General features: G+C 40.7%; 1 protein-coding gene across 11 annotated transcripts in view; it reads left to right on the top strand.

Moving 5' to 3' along the window:
* PARD3 (par-3 family cell polarity regulator) overlaps positions 1 to 25,488 on the top strand; it is an 835,070-nt gene that overhangs the window by 499,873 nt on the left and 309,709 nt on the right. For 10 of the 11 annotated variants that reach the window (XM_077491101.1, XM_077491100.1, XM_077491097.1 and 7 more), the window contains one exon: positions 8,100 to 8,144. The exons of the other annotated variant lie outside the window; for it this stretch is intronic. In XM_077491101.1, coding sequence (XP_077347227.1) covers positions 8,100 to 8,144 — 45 coding nt within the window. The remainder of the gene's footprint in view (positions 1 to 8,099; positions 8,145 to 25,488) is intronic. 11 annotated transcript variants of the gene reach the window in all.

Raw genomic sequence — 25,488 nt, 5'->3', positions numbered from 1 at the left:
ACTTTCCAGCTTTAGTAAATAAACCCCATTGTGTACTTAAAAGTGATGTATGCCTGTATGTCCCCCTCTAGTTTCTGCACGCAGCCTGCAGTAGGTGGACCTGCTGGGTCCTGCCAACAGCTTTGATCCATGCGTGCAGCACAGTGATGATGTCACTGCTACATTTACAAGGTAATGTCTGTGTTTCAAAGGCATTTGATGCTCACAGAGTGGATTATATATCCTTTGAAATACTTTTAAATAAGAAATTGTTGCCCTGAGTTTAACTTTTTTTTTCATGACTGTAATTTGTCATTGATTTACATTTATTGGGCATACATCAGAACCCAGATGGAATGTGCCTCCAGTCATTTGAATCTTCCAGTACTTCTCTAAGCTAAAATGATTACATTCTGTGGCCATTTGGATTTAGCCCAGATTGCAAGGTATGCAAGGCACTCTGCAGACCATTCTTGCTTACTGGGGGAAAACCATACCGATCGGATACATTTTTTTTTTCTCTATCCTGTCTCTCGCTGATTAATCCAAACTAGTGATGCTTGGTAGTGCCCTATATAAGGCCCATATTTTATTCAGCTCTTTATTTTAATACATAGCCCTTCAATCTCAAAGCTGGATAATATTGACAGACTGGAGTCTACTTAACTGACATATAGAGACTTAAGGCAGACTTGCATGGATCAAAATCTGGTCGGCTCAGCAGGAACCGGCTGAATTCAAATCCATGTATGGGCAGGCTGGGCATGTATAGATTGAGTTGTGTACAACCACCAGCCACTGGCTATAACCAGCAACACTGATCACTGTATTCTGATGGCGGGGAAAGGCCCCCCACTGTGAATACATAGGCTCAGCGGAAAGCATTCTCCCATCCACAACAAATGTGTTGGTCTGGGATTTGGCTATTTATTTTTCTGTTTAACCCGCTGGTCGAACGCAAAAGAAATGAACAAAGTAGGTCAATCCTTACAGTCCAACGCTCCTTAAACTTTATTTTGTAGTTTCCTCTATATCAGCTGCTATTGAGACTAGATGAAGCAGAATCAACCACTCCCTTAAACACTAGAGACATCCATTGGTTAAATAGTTTACATCAAGTACACATATCTGACATAATCATGCTTTGAAAAAATAAGGTTAACAGTTTTCTGAGTCATTTCACCAAGCTGTAGTCAATGGGTTAGAAAAGCTTTTGGACAAATTGTTGAAAAACATTATTTCTTTTTCATACATCATGGGACACAGAGTCAGGCTAATATTCATTACCTGCTGGGTTAAAATTCATTATTAGGTGAATGGACACTGGTAGACCAAAGATCTTCAGACAGGAAGTGATCCCCTATATAACCCGTCCCATGCAGGAAGCACTTCAGTTCTTTACCAGTGTCTGCAATGTGGATGGCATGGTTTGTTTGAGCTCTCTGAGCTCCAGGTCTCTAGTCCCACATACCAAAAATGAATCAAGGGATTGATCGATCAGACCCATTTGACACAGTTGTTATGCTTGGATAAATGGTTCCTGAGCCTCGCAAAGAAGACTCAAGTTCTTGCTGTAATGTGGCCTCCGGGCGATTAACCCTGCAGAGTGGAAATCTTGGACACTACAGCGCTAAGGGATTTCTTGCAGGGTGCTGTACAGGTCCAAGGGAGTGGACCCTAAACATGAAAGGGTACCCAGTCCTTGAAGGTCCAAGTGACAGGAACCCGCCGCGAAGGGTGAAGATTAGGCCCTTAGCTTCTAAGTGGCCCTGCGCCTAGACGGCTAAGTGAAACCCCTTTATTTTATTATTGTGGGGTGTCCCACTGATTGTAACAACCAGTCAGGCTAGCTAAAGGCTGGACACCCATGTGTGGTGACCATATGGGGGACTTCTGGGCTAGCTGTGGGTGTTTGCAAAGTGTACCTTTTTTGCTTGTGTCTGGCTGTTTTTTACCTGTATGATGGCGCACCACATTGCGCCATTTCGCCTTGGTTTTGCCATGACACGTGTGCATTTGCAAGAGTGAACGCTGGGCTCAGCAGTTTGGTGGCCCCGATGCACGCGGCTTCGCTCACACATGCGCCATAGCCTTTATCTTGGTGCTCGAAGATTTGCGTTGTACACAAATGCAGTCACGCCCGCTCACCGGGACCTTGCACACGTCTGGCGCACACCCAGCTTATTTAAGCTGTGCATGCCAAGCATGTGGTGCTTCCAGAAGGCAGCTGTGGGACACAGAGCAGGCTCTGAATAGACACTGGCAGTGGTTCATTTTTCTTTACCCGGGTCACACGAGTCACCAGGTGCTGCTTGGTAGGCTAAAGGTGCTTTTACAGGGTCTCCCTTATCAGGTGTTTTAACTACACCCAAGTACTCTTTGTTTGCAGGCATTGAATGTCTTCCAAAAAGAGGAGTGGGACTAACACCATAGGGAAGGCCATGTTATCCGTCATTCCTGGTGAATCTAGTCATATCCCTAGTGTTGTATCCCTTAAAAGACCAGAGGCTCCCAAGCAACGCTGCTGCTTCACCTATTATCACTAAGGATGAACTGTCCTCAGCCCTAGCCGGGTTAGAGCACAGAATTGCCGTCATGATTACCTCCATCCCGCATGGTGGCAGGAAATGTGACAGATCCCCCTCCCTGGAGTCTCCTAGTATGGAGCAGGAATGGGTTGAGGATTGGGAAGAGCTGAAAGCTCGGGATTCGGTGGAGTGCCGAGCAGATGAGTCTGCTTCTGAGCAATCTGGACAAAATATCCTTTTAAGTTTCCTCTTGCAGAGGTGACTGAGCTCTAGAACAGAGCATAATTTACAAAGGGAGGTATTTGAAAAGCTTAGGCTGGATCATAACCACCGAAAAGTGAGCCTAAAAGTCTAAAATATTTAGGTTCTTGCTACCCGTAAGGATCTGTGCCCTGAAGGATGAGATGCGTCAGATAAGGGCCACTAGACAACCCTCCATTCCGCGCTGTATGAGTCTTCTAGGGAGGATGGTGTCCTTCTTCGAGGCAGTGCCCTATGCCCAGTTCCATTCCAAGCCTTTATAACAAGACATCTTGTTGGCTTGGAACAGAGGAAGAAAAGCCCTGGATTATGCAATGTGCTTATCTCTGGCATGCTTAAGCCTAAACTGGTGGTTGCAGGATCTGAACCTGCGAAAGGGAAAATCCTTTCTCCCGGTAACTTGGAGAGTACTGGCTACAGATGGGCAGAGGGACATGTGCCAATAATATCGGCAGTCTATATCCTGGGAGTAGAGAACTGAAAGGCAGATTATATCAGCTGCCAGCAAATCTGCCCGGGAAAATGGTCCCTACACCCAGAGGTGTTCCATGAAATTTGCAAACATTGGGGATGGCCAGAGGTTGACCTACTGGCATCCAGGTTCAACAACAAGCTGCAGCAGTTTGTGTCTCGAATAAGAGATCCTCTGGCAATTGAAGCAAATGCTCTGATCCTTGGAGCCAGTACTTTTGTTGCGCATGATTCGGAGAGAGGGGATTCTAGTCATTCTGGTGGCACCAGCCTGGCCCTGAAGGCCCTGGTTCCCGGAGATTGTGGGACTGACAATAGACGGGCAATGGACCCTGCCACATCACACCGATCTACTGTCTCAAGGTCCTATGTTCCCCCCAAATTTACAGTCTCTAAATTTTACGGCATGGCTATTGAAGCCAGGGTGTTAAAGGACTGTGGCATCTCGGGACCAGTGGTGTCTACTCTAGTGAATGCTAGGAAAGCTATCACTAGGAAGATTTATCATAAGGTCTGGAAGACTTATATTGCTTAGTGTGAAGCCAGATAATGGCATCCTTGGAAATAGGTGATTGGAAGAATTCTCTCTTTTCTACAATTAGCTGTGGAAATCAAATTGGCTTTGAGTACAATCAGAGGTCAAGTTTCGGCACAGTCAATATTCTTCTGAAGGCCTTTAGCCTCCCATTCACTGATCCGAACCTTGCAAGGGGCAACTCACTTGCTTCCCTCCATTAGGTCACCTATGTGTCATTGGGACTTGAACTTGGTGCTGTCTGGGTTACAGAAACAACCATTTGAACCCGTTAAGGAAATTCCATTAGACTTGCTGTCACTCAAGCTAAGGGTGTTGGAGTTGGCGGCCCTTTCATGCAGGGAACCGTACTTGATCCTTCACAATGACAGTCGTGTTACGGCCTGTTCCATCCTTTTTGCCAAAAGTGGTGTTGGCTTTTCATTTAAATCAGGACATTATTTTGCCTTCTTTTTTTTCCTCTCAGCCTTGTTTGGCAGAAGAGACTACTGCATTCTTTGGACGTTGTCCAGGCAGTCAAGGTTTATTTGTCTAGATGCACAGATCCGAGGATCAGACTTTTTTTGTTTTACTAAAAGGACCCAAGAAGGGGCAGGCAGCATTTCCAAAGCTTCCATTGCCAATTGGGTCCGTCCATCATTCAGGCCTATGGTCTGAAACGTAAAGCTCCTCCCTTTAGGGTGAGAGCTCATTCTATCAGGGATGTAGGAATCTCCTGGGCTTTTCAACATCAGGTATCTGTGGCTCAGATTTATAAGGCTGTCATCTGGTCTTCAGTGCATACGTTCACAAAATTTTATCAAGTGGATGTTCGAGCAGCCAAGGATTGGGCTTTCGGCCGCAGTGTACTTCGGGCTGTTGTATAAGTTCTGATGGCTATTGTTTGACAGGGTGTCTCCCTCCCCTCAAGGCTATTGCTCTGGGATGTCCCAGCAGGTAATGAATATTGGCCTATGTGTCCCATGATGTATGAAAAAGAAAATAGGATTTTTACGTTATACCTACCTGTAAAATCCTTTTCTTTGAGTACATGACGGGACACAGAGATCCCTCCCCTATTTTTTGACGATTCTATGCTTGCTACAAAACTGAAGTGCTTCCTGTATGGGAGGGGTTATATAGCAGATCACTTCCTGTCTGAAGACCTTTGGTCTACCAGTGTCCATTTGCCTATTGATGAAGTATAACCCAGCAGGTAATGAATATTAGCCTGACTCTGTGCCCCGTGATGTACTCAAAGAAAAGACCGCAATCCTGAAACATTCTATATAATGTTAACTTTCATAGAGGAAGCTAAGTAGAGGATCTTCAGTTCCTGTACATTTTGGGAAATGTAGAAAGTTCTCCCTGCAGTGCTGTTAGTAGCTTTTGATTTGATAAGGCTACATTCACACAGGGGATTGAGGGCATATAGCAGATTCCTGCAGCAAGAATTTGTGGATTCCTGCAGCTCGGATCACAGAGGTATGTGAGCAGCTGCAACCAGGAACACTGTACAAAGCAATGCCAGGCTGGTGGGAGCTATAGCTATTGTGCGCATGTAGGTTACTTTCAGCTATGGATAGATGGCCATTGAGCGCTTCCACAGGAATCTGCTGTTTGCACTTAATCTCTCGTGTGAATGTAGCCTTAATGTGTGCCGTGAAAAGGATATTCTCATCAGGCAATGACAGGTCACTAAGCAGTTTTCAAAATATTAGGGGAAAAACACTCTGAAAGCAGAATAACTCTGAACATTTGACTCGTTACTATTGAAACAAAGTGTTTACTTTCAGATTTAATCTCGGCAGCTATTAGTTTAATTGACTGTCTTTGCCAGAGTACTTATAAAAGCAATGTGACTTTGCCAGCTTGCAGAGAGCTAGGTATTATTTCACCGGGATAATAAGATTAAATGGCTCACAATGTAGATTTTAGCTGCAGTATAAGGCCAATCAATAGCGTGGTTGGGTGCAATTATACTGGGCACGAGGAATTATTACTTATAGCACCATTCACAGTCTAGATTTTGTATCTTTGGAAAATATTAATCAGAACTGTAACCCTTTGATGTCTTGTGAATGTGCAGTCATTTTGCATGTATAGTGCAGAATAACATTTTTTTCTATAGTTAACTTGAACAATTTATAATGGTTCTATGTAGTCTCTATCAAACATATTAGGAGAGCGTCGGCTTCACTGAATAAGCATTTGAATGGTCCCTGAATCACAGGACTCTTTCGTGAAAAAGTATTGCCTGCTGTTTCTTCATAATGCGGCACTGGTCTACTTCAGTCCCTCCCCTGAGAAGGCCTATGCTTTAAGAGTATTGCAGAAGAAGTTGGCATGGAAATGTAAAACATAAGCCTTGTACAGACTATACTAAACCTGACATAGTTTGGAAAGTGTCTTATGATCTGCTGATGTTCTCCACAGTACTGATTGCAAATATGGATTTCACTGTTCAGAGGGCATACCGGGTCTTAGCATGAGTGTAAAGAGAGTCCAAATGCATGCCCAACCAGGTTTGCCCAAACATGCGGAATCCAATTTAGTGATTACTGCACATCAAACTATTGCTGAAATCAAGTTATATAGCATCATATTACAAAACTCAACATCCACATGAGCATAAATTGAAAAATAAATAACATCTTTGCTATATTGGAGTCACTGTCACCCTAGTTTCATACTGATTTAACGCCATTGCCATCAAAATACATTCCTGGTGCATTAAAAAAGTGTGCAGAGTCTTACATTTTTATTTTTTTATTTTTTAGAAAGCGTCTACAACCTGAGTAGAAAAGCCTGTCCTGTACCAGTATGTTGCAGAGAAGAACCCTTGTTCTCTGTGTGGATACAGTGATTTAACGTGCCCTCTGTCAATTCAGCAGAAGGTGTGTCAAACCTTTGTGGAGAGACTACTGCTTCCACACAGAGAACAAGGGCCCTTCTCTTCAGTCTGATGGCAGGGGGCATGCTCTTTTACTCAGTCAGAGGATATGTTCTGAACAAAAGAAAACACTGATGCCTAAGTGCTTGTGTCAATGGGTGTTCTTTTCAAATGTTTAATTTGCTATTTGAAATTAAACGGGGCTTCTGACAAGAAAAGGCTACATTTCACCTGCTTTGTCTCCAGTACACACTTAGGTAGTGTGTACTGCTATGTCCAAGGAAATGTAGCTAAATGCAGTCTCTGAATCGCCATATGTACTGCTCAGTTGAAGTCATGGGTTTTTGTTGTCTTTGGTTTGTTTGCATTCTATATGCACGTCAAATGCAGGGAAAACCATTCCTGTTGACACAAGCCTTTTAGTTGGACTCATTTTTGACATGAGCATCTCTGCCTCTTGTACAGTGGTTTCTCTGATTATGTCCACAAACCTTTCACAGCTGACTTGCATTGAGCATTGAATTGTCAATATACCAGTTTTGAAAGCCATCTGATGATTGCCATCAGCAAAAGATAAGGCTAGGCTTGTCCTGTGACAAATTGTTCCTTTTGATTGTCTCATTGTTCCAAGGGAAAGTGCTCATGTTGCTGGCCACAGGCAGGTTTAAAGTGGAACTAAACCTTCCTATTCTTTTGAGCCAAAGAAGCTGCCATCTTGGCTTCAGTTTTATCTGCAACTGCCATGGTGCTGCGTTAAGACACCAGCCATTTGATGGTTTGACAGTTTGGTTGAGAGCACAAGCATATGTGATGGGTAGCATTCCTGGCATGCCAGAAATTTATTTTTATTTTTTAACCGTTAATTCAATGGGTTTAGTTCTTCTTTAAATCATGTCCACTTTTCCATTTCAACTTCCAGTTTGAATACGTGTCTGCAAATACATAGGAATATTTCCCCATATGTAATGCAATGCTACAACATGAGTTGCATATTGAACGTAGCCATATTTGTCAGTTTTGTTTATTACCATAACCCCTGAGATTGTTTCCTAATACTATTATTAATACAACCCCAATTAATCGCAAAGGCTGGGGAAAGCAATGTGTCACCAGCAGAAAGCAATCATTACAATAATTACTATTCTGTTTTGTCTGCCTTTTTAAATGATCTGCTTTTTTTGGCATGAGCAAATGATGAAAATAATTAACAGTTTTAATTCTGTTTAAGTGGGTGATGCTAACATGTAATAACATAAGTGCCTGCGGTTTGCAGCCAGCAAACTCTGCATGGAGTGTTTTAATTTCCCAATATTGCATTAAGACTCTCAGGGGGATAAAGAGCCTGCATGGACTGAGACATTTCATCTTAATGTTCCTTTTTTTTTTTTTTTGCATTGCATGTGGAATGTGGGCACTAACCGGGCTAACCTTCTTACATTTACCTTTTTAACAGTAGCTGACGAGGCTAGGATCAGTGCAATGGCTGACTACAGTGCAGGTAAGAGACAATGCTGTTGCTAGGGAAACAAGGGTCAAAGTAGATTAAGAGAGAAGTACCATTCTGATTGCATGTCAGCATGACCTTTGAAGGGCTAGCATGGCTCTCCTCTAACTGTAAAGTGTACTCATTGCTGAACTGACGTGAAAAAAGAAGGCACTGACCAGTTATTACTGAGACTCAATCAATCAGCCTTAGAAACGCATTCATGGATTTTTCTTGTGTTTTTTATTTTGTGTAGTGTACCAATATAACTTTATAATGTAGCCAAGTAAAATCTAATGGCAATTCATCTTTGTTTTGCTGCCATTGACTGTGTGTCATAATACAGCTACAGCATAAACAGGAATGTGTATGTACAGATGTTACATGTTCCAAAACCATCTTCAGCACATTTAAGACAAAACTGACTTTGTAGACCAAGAATGTTTTGTCCTCTTTTTTTTTTTTAAATAATGGTAAAACAAAGCACAAACTCCTCACCCACATTACAATGCAATTGTGCTCCCCGAATTCCCCATAGGATTTTTTTCTTAGTGTGATACTGAATGCAGACAAATAGAATTAAGAGGCATAGTTTTAAAGCAGTGAACGTGACATTCCCCAAATAATCGCTGCCGGTGAATTTTCCCGATGAATGTGTTTATATTGAAGGGATTGATTCATTTGCATTATTGAATGTTACGACTTTGTAACTGTGCCCCTTAGTGATGAGGTTACCCCCCTTTCATCCTCCTGGCAATAAACAAGTTTCTGGTACCAACCATGTAATAATGCATAAGTATAGACCTGTTGTGGTGCCTTCAAGTATCCAAGTAAGTCGTCTAATCCTAGTGGAGCCCTACTGGACATGAGTCTTAATGTATGTCTATGACAGAATATGTGAAAAGATGAAAAAAAAAGAGAATGCTAAATTTAATATAATGTTGTATTCTTCCCAGTGATGTCTTTCTTCTGACTTTGTACCTTAAGCAAAAATTTCATTCAGCGCTTTATGATCCACGTTTTCTTTATTGTACCATCTGTTTTTTTATATGAAAATATTTTTTAAGAGGCTTGTTTTGTGCTATGAAAAATGTCCTTTTAGAACATCTGCTATGATTCTCATATTTTAGGCAGCAGGAAACCTTGTACATTTTGGTTGTGTGATTTTCTTGCATGCAGTTTAGAATTTTTGTATTTTTTATGACTTTGCAGCTGTCCGTTAGCTGCAGTTTATCCACAATATGATATTAAGGTCATTATGTGCTCCTAATGGACAGGCTAGTTTAAAGCAAAAAAAAAAACTTGCTGTTTTGTGTGAGTGATAGGCTGGACTCCAGGTAATAGAATAAGGTGACCAGATACGCTGGACTGAGGAGGAAGCTGGGACATCGCTGGAGCATAAAGAAGAGAAGTATAGCTTGGCAAACTCTTTATTTAAAGTGATATTACAATTTTATTTTTTTGTTTTAATATAACAAACATTATGTTATACTTACTTCATCTGTGCAGTTGTTTTACACGGAGCAACCCAGATCCTCCTCCTTCTCAGGTCCCTTGCCAGCACTCCTGGCCCCTCCCTCCTGAAAAATACTCCCACAGCAAGCATCTTGCTATGGGGGCACCTGAGTCGAGCTGCTGCTCTGTGTGTCTATTAAGCCATAACTTGGCACCACCCCCTCTTTCCTCATTGGCTCACTGACTTTGATTAACAGCAGCGGGAGCCAATAGTGCCCTGCTGCTGTCTCAGCCAATGAGAGAGAGAGAGTCCCAACCAGCTGAGCCTCTCCTGCAACATCGCTGGATCGAAATAGGGCTCAAGTAAATATCAGGGGGGCTGCTGCACACAGATGGTGTTGAATGCATTAAGATAAAAAAAACTGACTATAGAACCACTGTAATGAAGGAAAGGGGAGGGAACAAAAACTGAAAATAAAGAAAAAAAATGGAGCTCAGCTTTAAAAGAAATGGAAAATATACTTTTATAGTTATAGTAGAACTAAAGGCAAAACTATTTATTTTTTCACACTAGGTAGCATAATTAAGGCTTATAACACCTTTCAGTTTTATTTTTGCATCTGTGTCCCATTTTGGAGATTTTATTTTACATTCTGTACCACAGTCAAAACAGAAATTGAGAGGAAATCCCTCCAAAGTAAGGGAATCCCCTTGTCATCAGAAAATAAGAACGTGTCTGCATTGGACATTTTCCCTCTTACAGTTTGGGGAGAACCCAAATTTCAGGCTTTTTTTTTTTACTTTCGATAATGGTGGTAATCATCACAAACGAGGGTGAATCCACTTAAATGGGGGCACAGACAGCAATAAACACTTGACAGGTGTTCTAATCCCTGTCGACTCTATCCACAATTAAAAAACTGTTTTGCCTTTAAACTTGAAACTATAATTTGAAATTGCCTGTTGTAAATGTTGAGCCACTGACATCAGTACTTGAATAAGTAAATTCTTGCTTCATAAGCTGCGCTTTTACTACTGATAAATAACACAACATTTTTTGGTCCAAGACGGCCAACATTTTCAGATGAATGTCCACAATGGCAGCATATATATTTCCACTTTAGCATAGGTTTCCTTTAAAGGAACAATACAATAGTTTAGAATATATTTTCTTAAATATGGTCTGAACTAAAATAACATTTTGAAATACATTTTTTGAAATATCGCAAGTGTATATTTTGTATTTACAGTTTCAGCTAGCAGCTGGTCATCCAGCAGGTGGAGCTCTGGGACCTTTTTCATGTTTGATTCTCCACTATTTGGAGAAGTATGGGGTTTGTAATGGATCCAGACGCACAGGACCCTTCTGCAGTGCCTCCGCGGCCGCCCCGGAGTTGGATGAACCGGCTCCATTGAGAATCGGCCACACACTCCTGTGAACCCAGCCTTAATCAGAAGCACACTGAGTGAAAGCTACTGATGTGCTGTTTATAAAGCTTATAGCCCTCTGGGAATCCTTTATCATAACTCCACCCAATATTAAATGTTTGCTGCTTTTGTATTACTAGTTTATTATATATTTTTTGGTATATTATTTTTTTATTAAAAAAAAAAAATGGTTATGTTGATCTCTTCTGTTTGATATCATACTTGAAAAGTGAAACAGAGATATTTCAGTGGAAAAGAGTCTGCCCTGGGAAAATTAGGAACTATGCTAATGTCCTGTTCCAACAATGTTTTGGTTTTGTCTGCAACCTAATGTATTACTGCTCTACTGAATGTAGCTAATAAAAATATATAACCTGCAATCCAGATCACTTTGAACACTAGAAGAAATGTTTGTAACGTTTATCTATTATATCTCCACATCTCTTCATAACTAAACTTGCCTGACTCTGAACTTGCACCTTAACTTTTCCGTATGAGAAAGAATTATGTGACGGCCTTTAGTCAATAAATTATGTATTTAAGCAGCTTTCGTTCATTTTTTTTTCCTGATGATCGGCTTATGAAAAATGACTTCTGAGTAATCGTGTTTTTTGTTCCCCTCAGCAATTAAAATAATGTGCCGTTTGCAATTATGAGTTTCTGTGATTTATTAATCCAAGTTAGCTTTTGACCTTTGGAATGCTATTTTAATTAGGCCAAAATCATTCTTATGTGGGAGCTTTGTGCTTTTTATTGGATACATTCCGTTTCCACTTCTCTGCTGGCATTTTATGTCCTCAAACACTGAATTATTTAATCTTTTTCCACTGTATTTCTGTAATTTGATATGCTATTTTAGCCAAATGCACTTGTGTACATGCTGGCAATTTTTGCTTATTACCTTAAGTCAGCCCTTTGCATTGGGTATATATACATCTCCACATGTGGTACCCAAGATTATGTTGAGGATAACAACTGCTATGGGGGGATGCATGCCACCAGGAGCTACCTATAACTGAAATATTGCTTTTGGGTGGATTGCCCATTTTGATGTACCAGTCCTCTAAAACTGATATTCCATTTTTGAATGGTAATCTCATATTCTTGCTTCCTTTATCCCTCAAATTACACAGTTTGGGTATGTATTTGCTTTATTTATATATGTGTGTTTGTGCATCACAAGAGGCGGGGTCATCGGTGGTTCCACCCCTTCATTTATTTAACCACCGGAGGCAGCAGAAATTTCAGACAAGAGCTTTTGCTGGGTGTGGACTTTTTCCTTTGGGGTGGACGGCCATTGTTCATTGTGATTGATGATGGATCTACACCAGGGGACATTTTTATTTTTTGCTGACTTATTAAAAACTGTGTTTTTCTTTTCTACTTTTTTGGTGAATAAGTAGGGGTACCATGTACCCCATACTCATCCACATGGGGGGGGTACGGTATCTGGGGCCCCCTTGTTGGTGTCCTTAGAGCATTAAAGAAACCCAAAAATCAAAAAGATGGACCTTTGTGTCTTTAGACTAGGGAGGATAAATATAAGGCACAAAATACTCCAGGAAAACAACTTTCTACACAAATGTCCACACCATAAAAATACTTGTTGAATGAAAATATTCCTTATTACAAATGACAGTCACTATACAGTATAAAAATACTTTAAGTGGGTCTCCCCCCCCCCCCCCAGCCCCCAAGTAGAAAAAAAGTGTTCCAAATCTAACGACAAAAGAAAACAGTGTTGGATAAAGAAAGTCGTATATGTGAAAAATAGCAGTTGTCACGGTACCCTATTACAAGGCATAACATATAAATAGACACAAAAGTGTAGCATTTAATGGATTGCATAAACTACAAGTGCTTTATTGTGCAAATAAATTGTCAGTGCTGGTAATAGAAGTAAATATCATGCGTGAACACACATGTTAAAGTGGAAGTAAACTCCCCTATCCTTTTCAGCCAAGGAAGCTGCCATCTTTGCTCTGTTTAATCTTCAACTGCTATGGTGCTGCACATGTGATTCGTTATGACACCAGCCATTGGATGGTTTGATAGTTTGGCTGAGAGCACAGCCAATGTGCAGTTAGCATTCCCGGCATGCCTTTTTTTTTAACTGTTTAAATCGATGGGTTTACTTCCTCCTTTATTCCCTGCAAAGGTAAAGCATAATGGACTACTATGCATCGCATAGTAGCCCATAATGTGTCACTTACCTGACACAGAAGTCACTGCTGTCCCCTGTAGTCCGGCGCATCCATCTTCTCTGTGGGTCTCTCCGCTCCGCCGCTGTCATTCGGCAAAGCCGCGATGACGTCACTCCCGCGCATGCGCACAGGAGCCGCCACGCGCGGCATATCGCAGACAGTCGGTGCCTGTCTTTCGGCAAATATCTCCTAAACGGTGTAGGTTTAGGAGATATTTCTTGGACCTACAGGTAAGCCTTAATCTAGGCTTACCTGTAGGTCAAAGTGTGTTGTTAGGGTTTACAACCACTTTAAATACCAAGTCCCATGCGGAAATTGGGAAATATGAAGCTCCATGTAGCGGTGTTACCGTGAAAGGAAAAGAACACTGTTTTTTGTGTGTATGCACTGCAATATCTTACCAGATTTCTGGCAAGGGCCTTTTAGTGTCACTAAATCAAGGTTTGATCTAGGTCACTGCCAGGGTTAACGTTTGGGTCAAGGTCAGGGTCAGTATTTTATTTTGTTTTTGGACCGTATTTTCTTTTTCTTTTTATTGATACCGTTTGTATCATTGTCAGTGTGTTTTAAGGTAGGATAAAAAACAAAATGCTCACTATTGTTATACAATGGGTATATACGACGACTGACGTACACATATGTGGTATCACTGCGATCAACAGTAGCAGCAAAATTGAATTTGGGTTGTTCTTTGGTAGAAGGGTATGGTAGTACCAAGAAATAGCTAAATTTGAAAAAAAAAATTTTTGGGGGGAAAAATAAAAAATCAGGAAAATTCATGTCCAAAGTATAATCCACCTAGATGCACAAAGTTGTGCCCCTGTTAAAATGTAAGGCTTCTGGGATGTAAAAAAATGACACAGATCAATCATTTCAGAACTTTTTGCACCTTTAATGTGATCTATAAACTGTACAACTCTGTAAACTGATATTTTTTGGGGGGCAGGGGAGTAAAAATGTAAGTAAAATAATGTGGTTGCATAAGTCTGCACACCCTCTGGGGATTTAGCTGTGTTCAGAATTAAGCAATCACATTCAAACTCATGTTTATTTTATTTATTTCAGGTACTCTTCTAGTGCCGTCAATTTATGCAGCACTTTTACATATATGTTGTACATTCACATCGGTCACTACCCTCAAGGAGCTTACACTCTAAGGTCCCTAACTCACATTCATACATACTAGGAACAATTTAGACAGGATACAATTAAGCTACCAGCATGTCTTTGGAGTGTGGGATGAAACCAGGGTACCCGGAGGAAACCCACACAGGCACAGGCAGTACATGCAAACTCAAGGCAACTGGTTGGGATTTGAACCAGCAACCCTTCTTACTGCTGGGCGAAAGTGCTATCTACTATACCACTGTGCCGTCCATGTTAAATAGGAGTCAGTTCGCATCTGCCATCATTTAAAGTGCTTCTGATGAACCCCAAATAAAGTTCAGCTTTTCTAGTAGGTCTTTCCTGACATTTTCTTAGTGGCATCCTACAGCAAAAGCCATGGTCCGCAGAAAGCTTCCAAAGCATCAGATGGATCTCTTTGTTAAAAGGTATCAATCAGGAGAAGGGTACTAAAGAATTTCCAAGGCATTACATATACCAAGGAACACAGTGAAAACAGTCATCGTTGAGTGGAGGAAATATGGCACAACAGCGACATTACCAAGAACTGGACGTCCCTCCAAAATTGATGAAAAGATGAGAAGAAAACTGGTCAAGGAGGCTGCAAAGAAGCCTACAGCAACATTAAAGGAGCTGCAGGAATATCTGGCAAGTACTGGCTATGTGACAACAATCTCCCATATTCTTCATATGTCTGGGCTGTGGGGTAGAGTGGCAAGATGAAAGCCTTTTCTTACGAAGAAAAACATTCAAGCTTGGCTAACTTTTCCAAGAACACATCTGAAGTCTCCCCAAAAGCCTGTTGGGTCTGATAAACCAAGTTTTTGAACTTTTTGGTCATAATTCCAAAAGATTTGTTTGTCGCAAAAACACTGCACATAACCAAAAGAACACCATACACACAGTGAAGCATGGTAGTGGCAGCATCATGCTTTGGGGCTGTTTTTCTTCAGCTGGAACAAGGGCCTTAGTCAAGGTTGAGAGAATTATGAACAGTTCCAAACACCAATCAATATTGGCACAAGACCTGCAGGCTTCTGCTAGAAAGCTGAACATGAAGAGGAACTTCATATTTCAGCATGACAACGACCCAAAGCGTACTTCCAAATCAACAAAGGAATGGCTTCACCAGAAGAAGATTAAAGTTTTGGAATGGCCCAGCCAGAGCCCAGACCTGAATCTGATTGAAGATCTGTGAGTTGATCTGAAGAGGGCTGTGCACAGGAGATGCCCTCGCAATCTGACAGATTTAGAGTGTTTTTGCAAAGAAGAGTGGGCAAAAATTGTCAAGTCAAGATGTGCCATACTGGTAATAATAATAGTAATAAAATCAAAAGGTGCTTCAACAAAGTATTTAACCACTTGCTTACTGGGCACTTAAACCCCTCTCCTGCCCAGACCAATTTTCAGCTTTCAGCGCTGATGCACTTTGAATGACAATTGCGCGGTCATACAACAGTGTACCCAAATGAAATTTTTATCATTTTTTCCCCCCACAAATAGAGCTTTCTTTTGGTGGTATTTAATTACAGCTGGGAGTTTTATTTTTTGCTAAACAAGCAAAGATGCAAAATAAAAAAAAATTAAAAATCATGTTTAATAGTTTGTTATAAAATTTTGCAAACAGGTCATTTTTCTCCATTGAAATGCGCTGATGAGGTGGCACTGATGGGCACTGATAGGCACACATAAGGCAGTACTGATTTGCACAGATAAGGCAGTACTGATGGGCACAGATAAGATGGCACTGATGGGTGACACGGATGGGTGACACTAATGGGCACTGATAGGTACCACTGATAGATGGGACTGATGAGCACTGATAGGTGGCACTGCTGGGCACTGGTAGATGACACTGATGGGCGCAAATATGTGGCACTGAGGTGCAGCACTGTTTTTGAGGCAGATTGTAGGCACTGATAGGTGGCACTGTGGGCACTGATGGGTGGCACTGGGCATTGATGGGTGGCACTATGGGCACTGATGGGTGGCACTTTTTCCTATACTTAGGTGGCACTGGCAGAGGGCAGGTGGGCACTGATGAGCTGGCCCCAGCTCGCCGTGATTGGGACTGAAGTCCCTCTCACGGCCGCCGGTGATCGTTGGCTCTGTTGTGATCACATGATCAGCTGTCATTGGCGAGTCCGACATTCTGTGTCTATGCACGCAAATGCTGGAGCATGCCCGCAAGGTAACCTCCAGGGGGGTTATCTGATGCGGGGAGGAGCCACGAGTGCCACTGGGGGACCCCAGAAGATGAGGTTCGGGGCCACACTGTGCAAAACGAACTGCACGTGGATGTATATGTTTGTTATTCAAAAAAAAAAAATGTATACAGTCACTTTAAGGTTGTCCTGTAAGATGAACATGTAGAAGAATGTGTCTCTGTATGGATCCCTGTATGGACCAGAGGTTCTTGTATAGAATTTTGAATCATTCACACAGATATCAGGGTTTTATGTCTCTTTAATGATGATTCTGCAACAATATTATAGAATGTTTTAACAGCAAGGATTGAGTCAACAATAGTTGTACCTAAAATTTGGTTTTGTTGGTGATATTTATGAATCTATAGAAAAGCCTCTGGTGGCTGTTTTGTCAGCTTAATGGTGCAGAATGAATGGTTTTATATTTATAAATGTAAATGTGTTTTAGCTTGTGAACTCTGTGCTGTCCAGCAGCTGGATAAAAGCATCCTTTGCCCAGAACAACATGAGTTATAGAGTTTAGGGTGAACGGTCACGTCTTTAACCACCAAGCTGCAGCTTTTGGAAAAGATAAATATTTTAATAAATGGTTGGAGTAAAAGCAAAGGGCGATGAGATTCCGCCTCAGTGTGATGGAATTATCTGTAACAGAGTTATAAAATAATTGTATTTCTTTCTGTGACTTGAAAGGGTGAGAGGTTAATACATTCCACATAAAGAGATTGAGCACAAGTCCATATACTGTAGAAGGAAGAAGTAAGAGTTGTCACTTTTATGCTAATACATTTCTTTTTTTTTTTTCCCATCCTTCAAGTTTACTATGTGAGATTGAAGCCAGTTGTGAAAACCTTGTTTGGAGCCTGAAGTTGAAAGCAATTAGTTTGATAAGAAGTATAAAGTAAACATCACTTCAGGCAGACAACATAAATAGACGTTTAATTGTTTTTTTCTGCAATTCATTTGGGCTGCCTGATCTTTCTGAATGTTAGGAGTTCAGTGCAAAGGTTAGACAGACTAGGAGTGATGGTCAGGGGTAAGAAACTGCTCATTTATCCAGCTCAAAGCTGTAGAGCCATTAGTGAGCCAGTCTAGGCTGTCATTAACACTTTCTTTGCAATGCGAAATCTGGCCATAGATGGATAGAATTTCAAATGAAAAATGCCTAAGCTGGCCATACATGGATCGAAGTTCGGCCAGTTCAGCAGGGACCAGCCAAATTCCATTCCATGTATGAGACTTCTGTACAACTACCCTGTTGGATTTTCCCCGCTCGATCAGTGCTGCAGGCTTATAGCCTGCAATGCTTATCAGTGTATTCTAACAGCGGAGAAGTCTCCCCGCTATCAGAATACAATAGCTCTGCGTGGAGGATACCTCCAGCCACATTTAGTGTGTGGATGGGTTAATTGAGTCCGTTTTTTTTGTTTAACCCAATTAGGAATAGTCTTATGGAATTTTATACTATCATTCTCAGAACATCCAAATGTTGTTTGACAGATTTATTTTTTGCTTTTAACATTTGATTTTTGGAATTAGTGGACTGAATGAATACACTGTTAGAAATTCATTTGAGAAAAATGTTTTATTCAGCTTCTCCTCTTTTATTTGGTACTGCGTTCAAAAATAAATGTCGATTTGACCTTACTAATGATTAGAAAAATTAACAAACTTTCTTGGAATGTTCTTTTCATAAGAATTTTTATTAAAAACTCATCTATGGCCAGCTTAACCACTTGCTGACTGCCTCATGTCAGAGAACGGAGGCAAAGCAGCTCTCCTGTGCCAGATCCCGTACATCTGGGTAAAGGGTGTGGCTCGCACTGGCTATGCTGTGATTAGCAGGTGCTGGCCTATGATTGCCTGCTGACACCCACTGATTGGCGAGGAGGAAGACAGGACAGAGCTCTGTCAATGTAAATAATACAGAGCTCTGTCCTGTCAGTGGGGATGTGTCAGTTTAGTTTCCCTGCAAAGCAGGGAACAAGAACTGGCACATCGCTTAGTGAAAGCACCTCACAGTACACACAAACACTGGTTAGGTGCACATTTAACGTAAACAGGTAACAATGTTTAACCCCTTCCCAGCCAGGGTCATTAGTACAGTGACGGTGTATTTTTTAGCACTGATCACTGTATTAGTGTCACTGGTTCCCACAAAGTGTCATGTTGCCTCCCCATGCTATGGCAGTCTTGCTATAATTCGCTCACTTTTACGTTTTTATATAAAAAAAATAATTCAGTATATATGCCATAGTTAGTAGACGCTGTAACTTTCATGCAAATCAATCAATATACGCTTATTGGGATTTTTTTTACCAAAAATATTATATATATATATATATATATTTTTTTTTTTTTTTTAAGAATTTTGTTGGATATGTTTTATAGGAGAAAGTAAAAAATAAATGTTATACAATATATATATATATATATTTTTTTTTTTTCATATATAGCGCAAAAAAAAAAAAAAAAAAACCCAGTGGTGGTAGAATACCACCAAAGGAAAGCTCTATATTTGTGAAAAAAAATATATAAATTTAATTTATGTACAGCGTTGCATGACTGTAATTGTCCGTTAAAATATTGCAGTGCCAAAAAGCAAAAATTGTGGACATTTTTTTTTAATCCTATTGTAAAATCTGACAACAGTCCTCAGTAACAAGTTTTCTATTTACGATGCACAGAATAAGATTTGACTTAATAAGAAATGTTCATGACTGTTTCTTTGAGAAGGGGGACTTGCTCAAAAATTCTTAGGCCCCTTTCACACTGACGATCCGTTCAGGCCCGCCTGTCAGTTTTTCAGGCGGACCTGAACGGATGCTCCATTGAGCTCTATGGAGCGTCGGATGTCAGCGGTGACAAGTCCGCTGACATCCGAGCCGTTCCGATCCGAAAAAGTGTGATGGAGGAAAAATCCATCATCGGATCGGGTGACGACGGACACTGCGGTCCGTCGTCATCCGATCTCCCATAGGGGAGAGCGGCGCTGTGACTGGTCTGTCCCTGCGCAGTGTGCAGAGATGGACCTGTCTTCTCCCTGCTCAGCGGGGATCGACTGAGTGATCCCCTCTGAGCAAAGGACCCTTACAAAAGGTGCCATCTCTATTATACTGTGCTAATCATTTAAAGTAGTTGTAATTTTCATTTTATTTATTTTTTTGCTAAAAAAAAAATATTATTCTTACCTACTCTGTGCATAGGTATTGAACAGCATGCCCCCAAACCTGATCTATCCGAAACCGCTTCATATGATGGCATACGTGTGGGCTTACTACCATCCTGGCTGTGTGTGTGTCCATAGACACACAGCATGGTTCGGCCCTGCTCCTTCACAGGATTTGCAGCAGGAGCCAATGGCTCTCAGCCAATATTGTGAGAAAGGGAAGAGCTTCCTGGGAGATGTTAGAACTTTCTTTGTCTGCCACAATGTCTCCTCCCTTCCCAATTTTTGTTTTCTGTTGGCATTATTGAATGCAAATGCTTCTTACTGCAGCAAAGATTAACCAGCAGCAATCCAAGGGTCTGACTTCAGCCCTTCTATACTTTAAACTTCAGAAAGGCTGAAGTCAGGCATTAACAACTTCCCTAATGTGCCCACCTCCTATCCCAGGCCCCTTTTTAGTCTCTTGCACCACTGGCAAAGAGCAAGTCTAGGAATCGTTCATAAAATGTTTATTTCTAGCACTTGCCTTGATCTTAGGTGAGTATAGTGACGTTAAGAACCTTGTCTGAAACCTGCTTTGAGAGCCTTGCCTAAAAAAAACTTGCAACTTCTAACCCAATCTGGACAAATGAAAACAGAAATATATGCAGATATTTCTGAAGTGTTATATTATCAGTAGCTAAATATATCCATACTGACAAATTAAAAGAATTATGCCTTAACCAGTCTATAAGTAGACTTCTTATTGGCTCCCTGCTATGACATGAATTCTGTATAAATAGAGCATACTTTATTTGACCCTTCACAAGCTCTTGCTTGAAACTTCAATTGCCTTGCAAATAAGTGGCCAATCAAAGGCTCAAGGATAGTGTTAAATACCATTAAACTATTCCAGGGTGCAGATATAGCTGTTGATGTCTTTAACGTAATTGCTGTGAATTCCTGACTAATTTAATAGTCTCCATTTTATATGAAAGAAAATCGCAGGAGTGCTTGCTAAGGCAGAGAAGTGAGAATTAATAAAATTATTAAACTTGTAAAATATTTATTTAGCAGGATAGTATTTAGCAGCTATTGGAAAGAATCTATTTGCCTGAAAGAATTTCCCTTGAGATGGTCTATTAAAATTCTTATTCGTGCTTTCACATTATACTTTTTTTTTTTTTGGCTGTAAAATTGTTGGCATTGTGCATATTTCCTCCATTAAGATTTATTTTCCCTTAAACTGATAATGCATTTGCTTGAAGAGCACAGCACCAGAAATCTGCCTTCTGTGTCTCTGCAATTTATGTTTATTTACATTTGGGCCCTATGAATCTGTATGAACCATGTAAAGGTGGGCAGGTCAGTATTTGTGCAGCATATTATGCATAGCTCCCAACTGTCCCTGATTGCTCCTCATTTGTCTGTAATTTTGATCTGTTCTATATAGTTGTGTATATATAATGCACTATTTTATCTTTCAAAACGTGTTTCACAGTACTAAACCTTTCATCCAATTTTTGCATTTGTAAATTTCAAAAGACAATATAAAGGACTAGTAGTGGTAAAAGGGTTTGGGTTTAATAATTTTTTGTGTAAATCTCTCTCTTTTAAGGGGGTGTTGCCAATGCCTACCTACATTTTGTTAATAGGTGTTCCTTGTTCCCATCTCAAAAAGTTAGGAAGGTATGCATTATGTTTAATAAGCCTTGCTCAGTCAAAATTACTAGCCATGTGATAACTCAGGTGCTGTCTTCTTTTCTGCCACCTTTCCTGCACCCTGTTCATATAGCAATTCCGCGGCTTGTGTTACAACCTACTGCGCTGGAAAAAAGTAGTGCAATCAGTACTTTTTTTTTTTCTATCACCCACCACTGCAATGCAGTGGTGTGAATAGACAGGTTTTCTTTAGCGGCTGCAGCACCGCTTATGACCTATTGTCTACCCGGAATTAATGCATTTATCGGCGTATAACACTTGCCTTCATTTTAAGAGGGAATTGTAAGGAAAAATAAACGTACATTTTAAATAAAGAACTTTGAAGCAAAATAAGGGTCAGTGCCCAGCTACAGCCTGATCAATGCTCATCTACAGTCTCACAATTGCTCATCTGCAGCCTCACAAGTGCCATCAATGCCCATCTGTAGCCTCATAAGTGTTATCAATGCAGCCTGTTCAATGCCCATCTGCAGCCTCACCTCAGATTATTGTTGCCCCAGAGGGAACAGGGAGGGGGGGGGTGCAGAATGAGCACCATCAGATTACATACAGCGAGAATCTCCTTTTTACTCAGCGGCCTCTTTAATACAAACTCCTGCCTCCTGGATCAGCTTCTATGATAGACAAAACACTATTCCAATGCCGGCTGAGGTGACAGGACAGAGGGCGCTGAGTAAACGGAGGATTCTCGCTGTATGTAATCTGACAGCGCTCGTCCCGCCCCCTCCCCGTCCCCTCCGAGGCAGCCCAAATTCAAGTATCAGTGTATAACACACACACAGTATTTGCACCAGATTTTCAGGGAGAAAAAGTGCGTGTTATACGCCAATAAATACAGTAACTAATTGGCAACAAAATCCCTAAAATCTATTGTTTCAGATTATTATTTTATTATTATTCACGATTTATATAGTGCCAACAGTTTACGCAGTGCTTTACAATGTATAGAGGGGGGACAACACAATTACAGTACAATTCAATACAAAAGGTACAGGAGGACCCTGCTCATAGAGCTTACATTCTAAAGGGGAGGTGGTGATGGTACAAAAGGTAATAGCTGGAGAGAATGATTTAATGGGGGTGGCTCGGGGACAGTTGTTAGGTGGGTGTGTGATGGGCTTCCCTGAATAAATGAGTTTTCATCTTGCAGCATTATAGCCAGTTAAGGAACAAATTCACATGGTTACATGAGTGACAACTGCATCTCAGTGATTCCGCTGCTTAACAAGGCAAAGGTGTACATGAGGGCTCAATGAGATGATAGCCAAAGCTTTAACTGCACATTGCAGTCCTCTACAGCCTCAAGACCCAATCATACCACAGGTCAAACCAGTTTGCACCACTCGTGGGCTCTGAAAGAAATAATGGCTTTTTTTTTTTCCAGTATGGTAGATTGCAGTCCACTGCATCAAACACTGCAGTGCAGCTAACAGAACTTTAGGCAACCCTAGACTTTCACCCTCTAGATGAACTAGCCATCACTGACCTCCCTGCCCTACCACCTAAACCTGCAACTAGTCTTTTCCTTTGTTTACCTTTCTTTTGGTCTGCCCGGCCACCATTCTCACCCTGGCAACAACTTCTCATCTGCTGTGAAGTGTTTTGTGGTATGCACATTCCATTCATGTTGCTGAAGTAGGGAGGACCCAACGGTGCCCGTTAGGGGAAGGACAACTGGCACCTCATGTAGGGGGAAGGCAGCAAAGTTCCAGTTTAATGAAGTGTAAATGGTATAATGTACTGTTTACATCAGCATCTGTCTTCTAATGCAGCTGCTCCTGTGACTGAGACTCTTAATGTGTTGCACATTTGCTAAGAATTTCTATCCGTTCCTTGTATAGAAAAAAACATATTATTATTGATGTAGATATGTGTTAAAATATAAAATTTTCGATGCTCAGAAGCACTTGTGTTTTGCTAACTCCCATACAGCCCAAAGCCACAAAAGATGTTCTAATCTCTAGGATCAGCTCATTTTATCAAGAGAGCCCCTCAGCCTAGAATCAGTAATAGTTACTGCTGTCACCGGTAACCTTTTTTGCTCTCATTTATTTCCTATCCAAAAACTTGTCCACAGCCAGATTGATTCCAGGACATGAAGCCACATGTAATGAGCCTGGCATCCTCTATGGAGAGGTTGTCATTTAACTACTATCTTCACAATGCATCTTGAACTTGCACTTGACAAGCCAATACTAATTAATAAGCGGTGTCTGTGCTTTCAGTAAATGACGACAAAATGCTTAAGCATGTTCTTCTACTTTATAATAATGTGCCAAACACTTCTTTCAGATCATGTGACCAAAATGGAATTTAAATGGTGAAAAAGCATTGCCTATGTTCTTTGTTTTTACAGTCCACAGTGTGGCGTTACATGTGTTCACCTTTTAAAAAGGAACTCCAGCCTAAACAAACAATGTTTGTGTAGAATAACATATTCATTTTTTTTTTTTTTTTTTTAGCAATGTAATCATTTTACAGCCTGTTCTCTCTTATGTTGTCCACCCTAGGCTTAGATATTGTTTGCTGCATTCTGAGGCAATTTTCACATTAAAACTGGCTAATTAGCGGTGAGAGGAAACTCTGCAGAAATTCCATCCCTGAATGCACAATGTTTGCCTCCAGGGATGGTCAGAGGCTCTATTCAAATGTAACTGCTCAGATGAACGATTACATACGAACAACAATGGCAGTGACCATTGAAAAGTACAGAGTACAATCTGACTACCACCGCTGCTTGCACACATTGCATGCAGCATTTAGATTTGCTGGCAAGAATCCACTGATTTTCAACAGAGGCTGCCTGGGTGCGTCCATGTGAACGTAGCCTAACTGTGACCTGTTATGAAGAATTTCCATTATTCTGTCTGTTCTGGAAATTATCAACAAAAACATAAAATAATTGCTGCTTTTCTGTGAATGATGGGGTCACTTTTAGACCTCATAAAATTACGATTTTCCCCTGCACACATTCTCTCCTAGATCACCCCTAAAGCTGCTGCTAAGAATGCTCAACCCATGAGCATCTGTAAAGTAAAAGCATTACATGCCTTCCTTTTTTTCTCTTAGACATGCGCTTTAGTCATAATTTTTTTTACTGGTGCTGGGTGAAACGGTGCTCAGCAGTACAAGATGACAATTGTTCACATTTTATTGTCTTACAGTGTTCCTAGTCTAGAAGGAACCATTATATAGAAAATTACAAATGGATCTATTTAGTAATTTCCAGTTCCAAAAATGTCCCATTTCTGTTTTATACCTGCCCTTCGTATAGGCTAATATAGCCATTGGTAGCAGTATAGTTATAGTAGTAGTATAGTTATATTTTCAGCAGGGATTTACAGGTTTCAGATTAATAGTAGATGGCCACAATGTAGCGCAGAAATGTAGCCTCTGGTTCCTTTTAACCGCAATGCATATTATAAATCTGTATATCTATTAAGCTGGCGGCACATTATACATTTTTTTAGTTCAACTTCCTTTAGATTTAACTTCAACTATGTAGTGCAAGGGCCTGCCTGATGGCATACAATTTGAAAGTGTTTAGGTTTGACTTCCTATTATATGGTTTTGGTAAATCTAAAGGAAAGTTGTACAAGAAAATTGTATAATGTGTAGCCAACTTTAGGAAAGCGGTGAAAGGTGTATTTATCTTAAGCTGGCCATACTCTGATAGAAATCTGTGTGTGGCCGTCCCTGCTCGAAAGAAGTCGCTCATTTCATCAACTTCCGTCGAAAGGACATGTTGGAAAAGTTTTCTTGATCAGTGTATTTTGACAGCTACAGGTCCCTGAATACAATTTCCATGTAAGGGAATTTCTCCATCCACATAGATTGTGTGACTGGAGTAACTGAATGTATGGCCAGCTTAAGCCCTGATTAATCTGTAAGTGTTTTGTGACCTTTGTGGCACATTGAAAATCGAAACTTTTAAATCTTAACTCTCAAGGCCCGTCAAACATACAGGCATGACTTGACCACACACAAATTATTACTCCTTTTTTCTATATTGGTCAGTATTATTAAACATGCACATCACCTAAACTAGAGCTGCCTCGTGTATTTATTCCTGT

Source organism: Lithobates pipiens, unplaced genomic scaffold (genome assembly GCF_037356315.1).
Source record: "Lithobates pipiens isolate NorthernLeopardFrog02 unplaced genomic scaffold, aLitPip1_a1.2 Scaffold_19, whole genome shotgun sequence".
NCBI classification, from domain to species: Eukaryota; Metazoa; Chordata; class Amphibia; order Anura; family Ranidae; genus Lithobates; species Lithobates pipiens.
The sequence above is the reverse complement of the archived record's forward strand: the minus strand, read 5'-3'. Positions and strand labels throughout refer to the sequence as shown.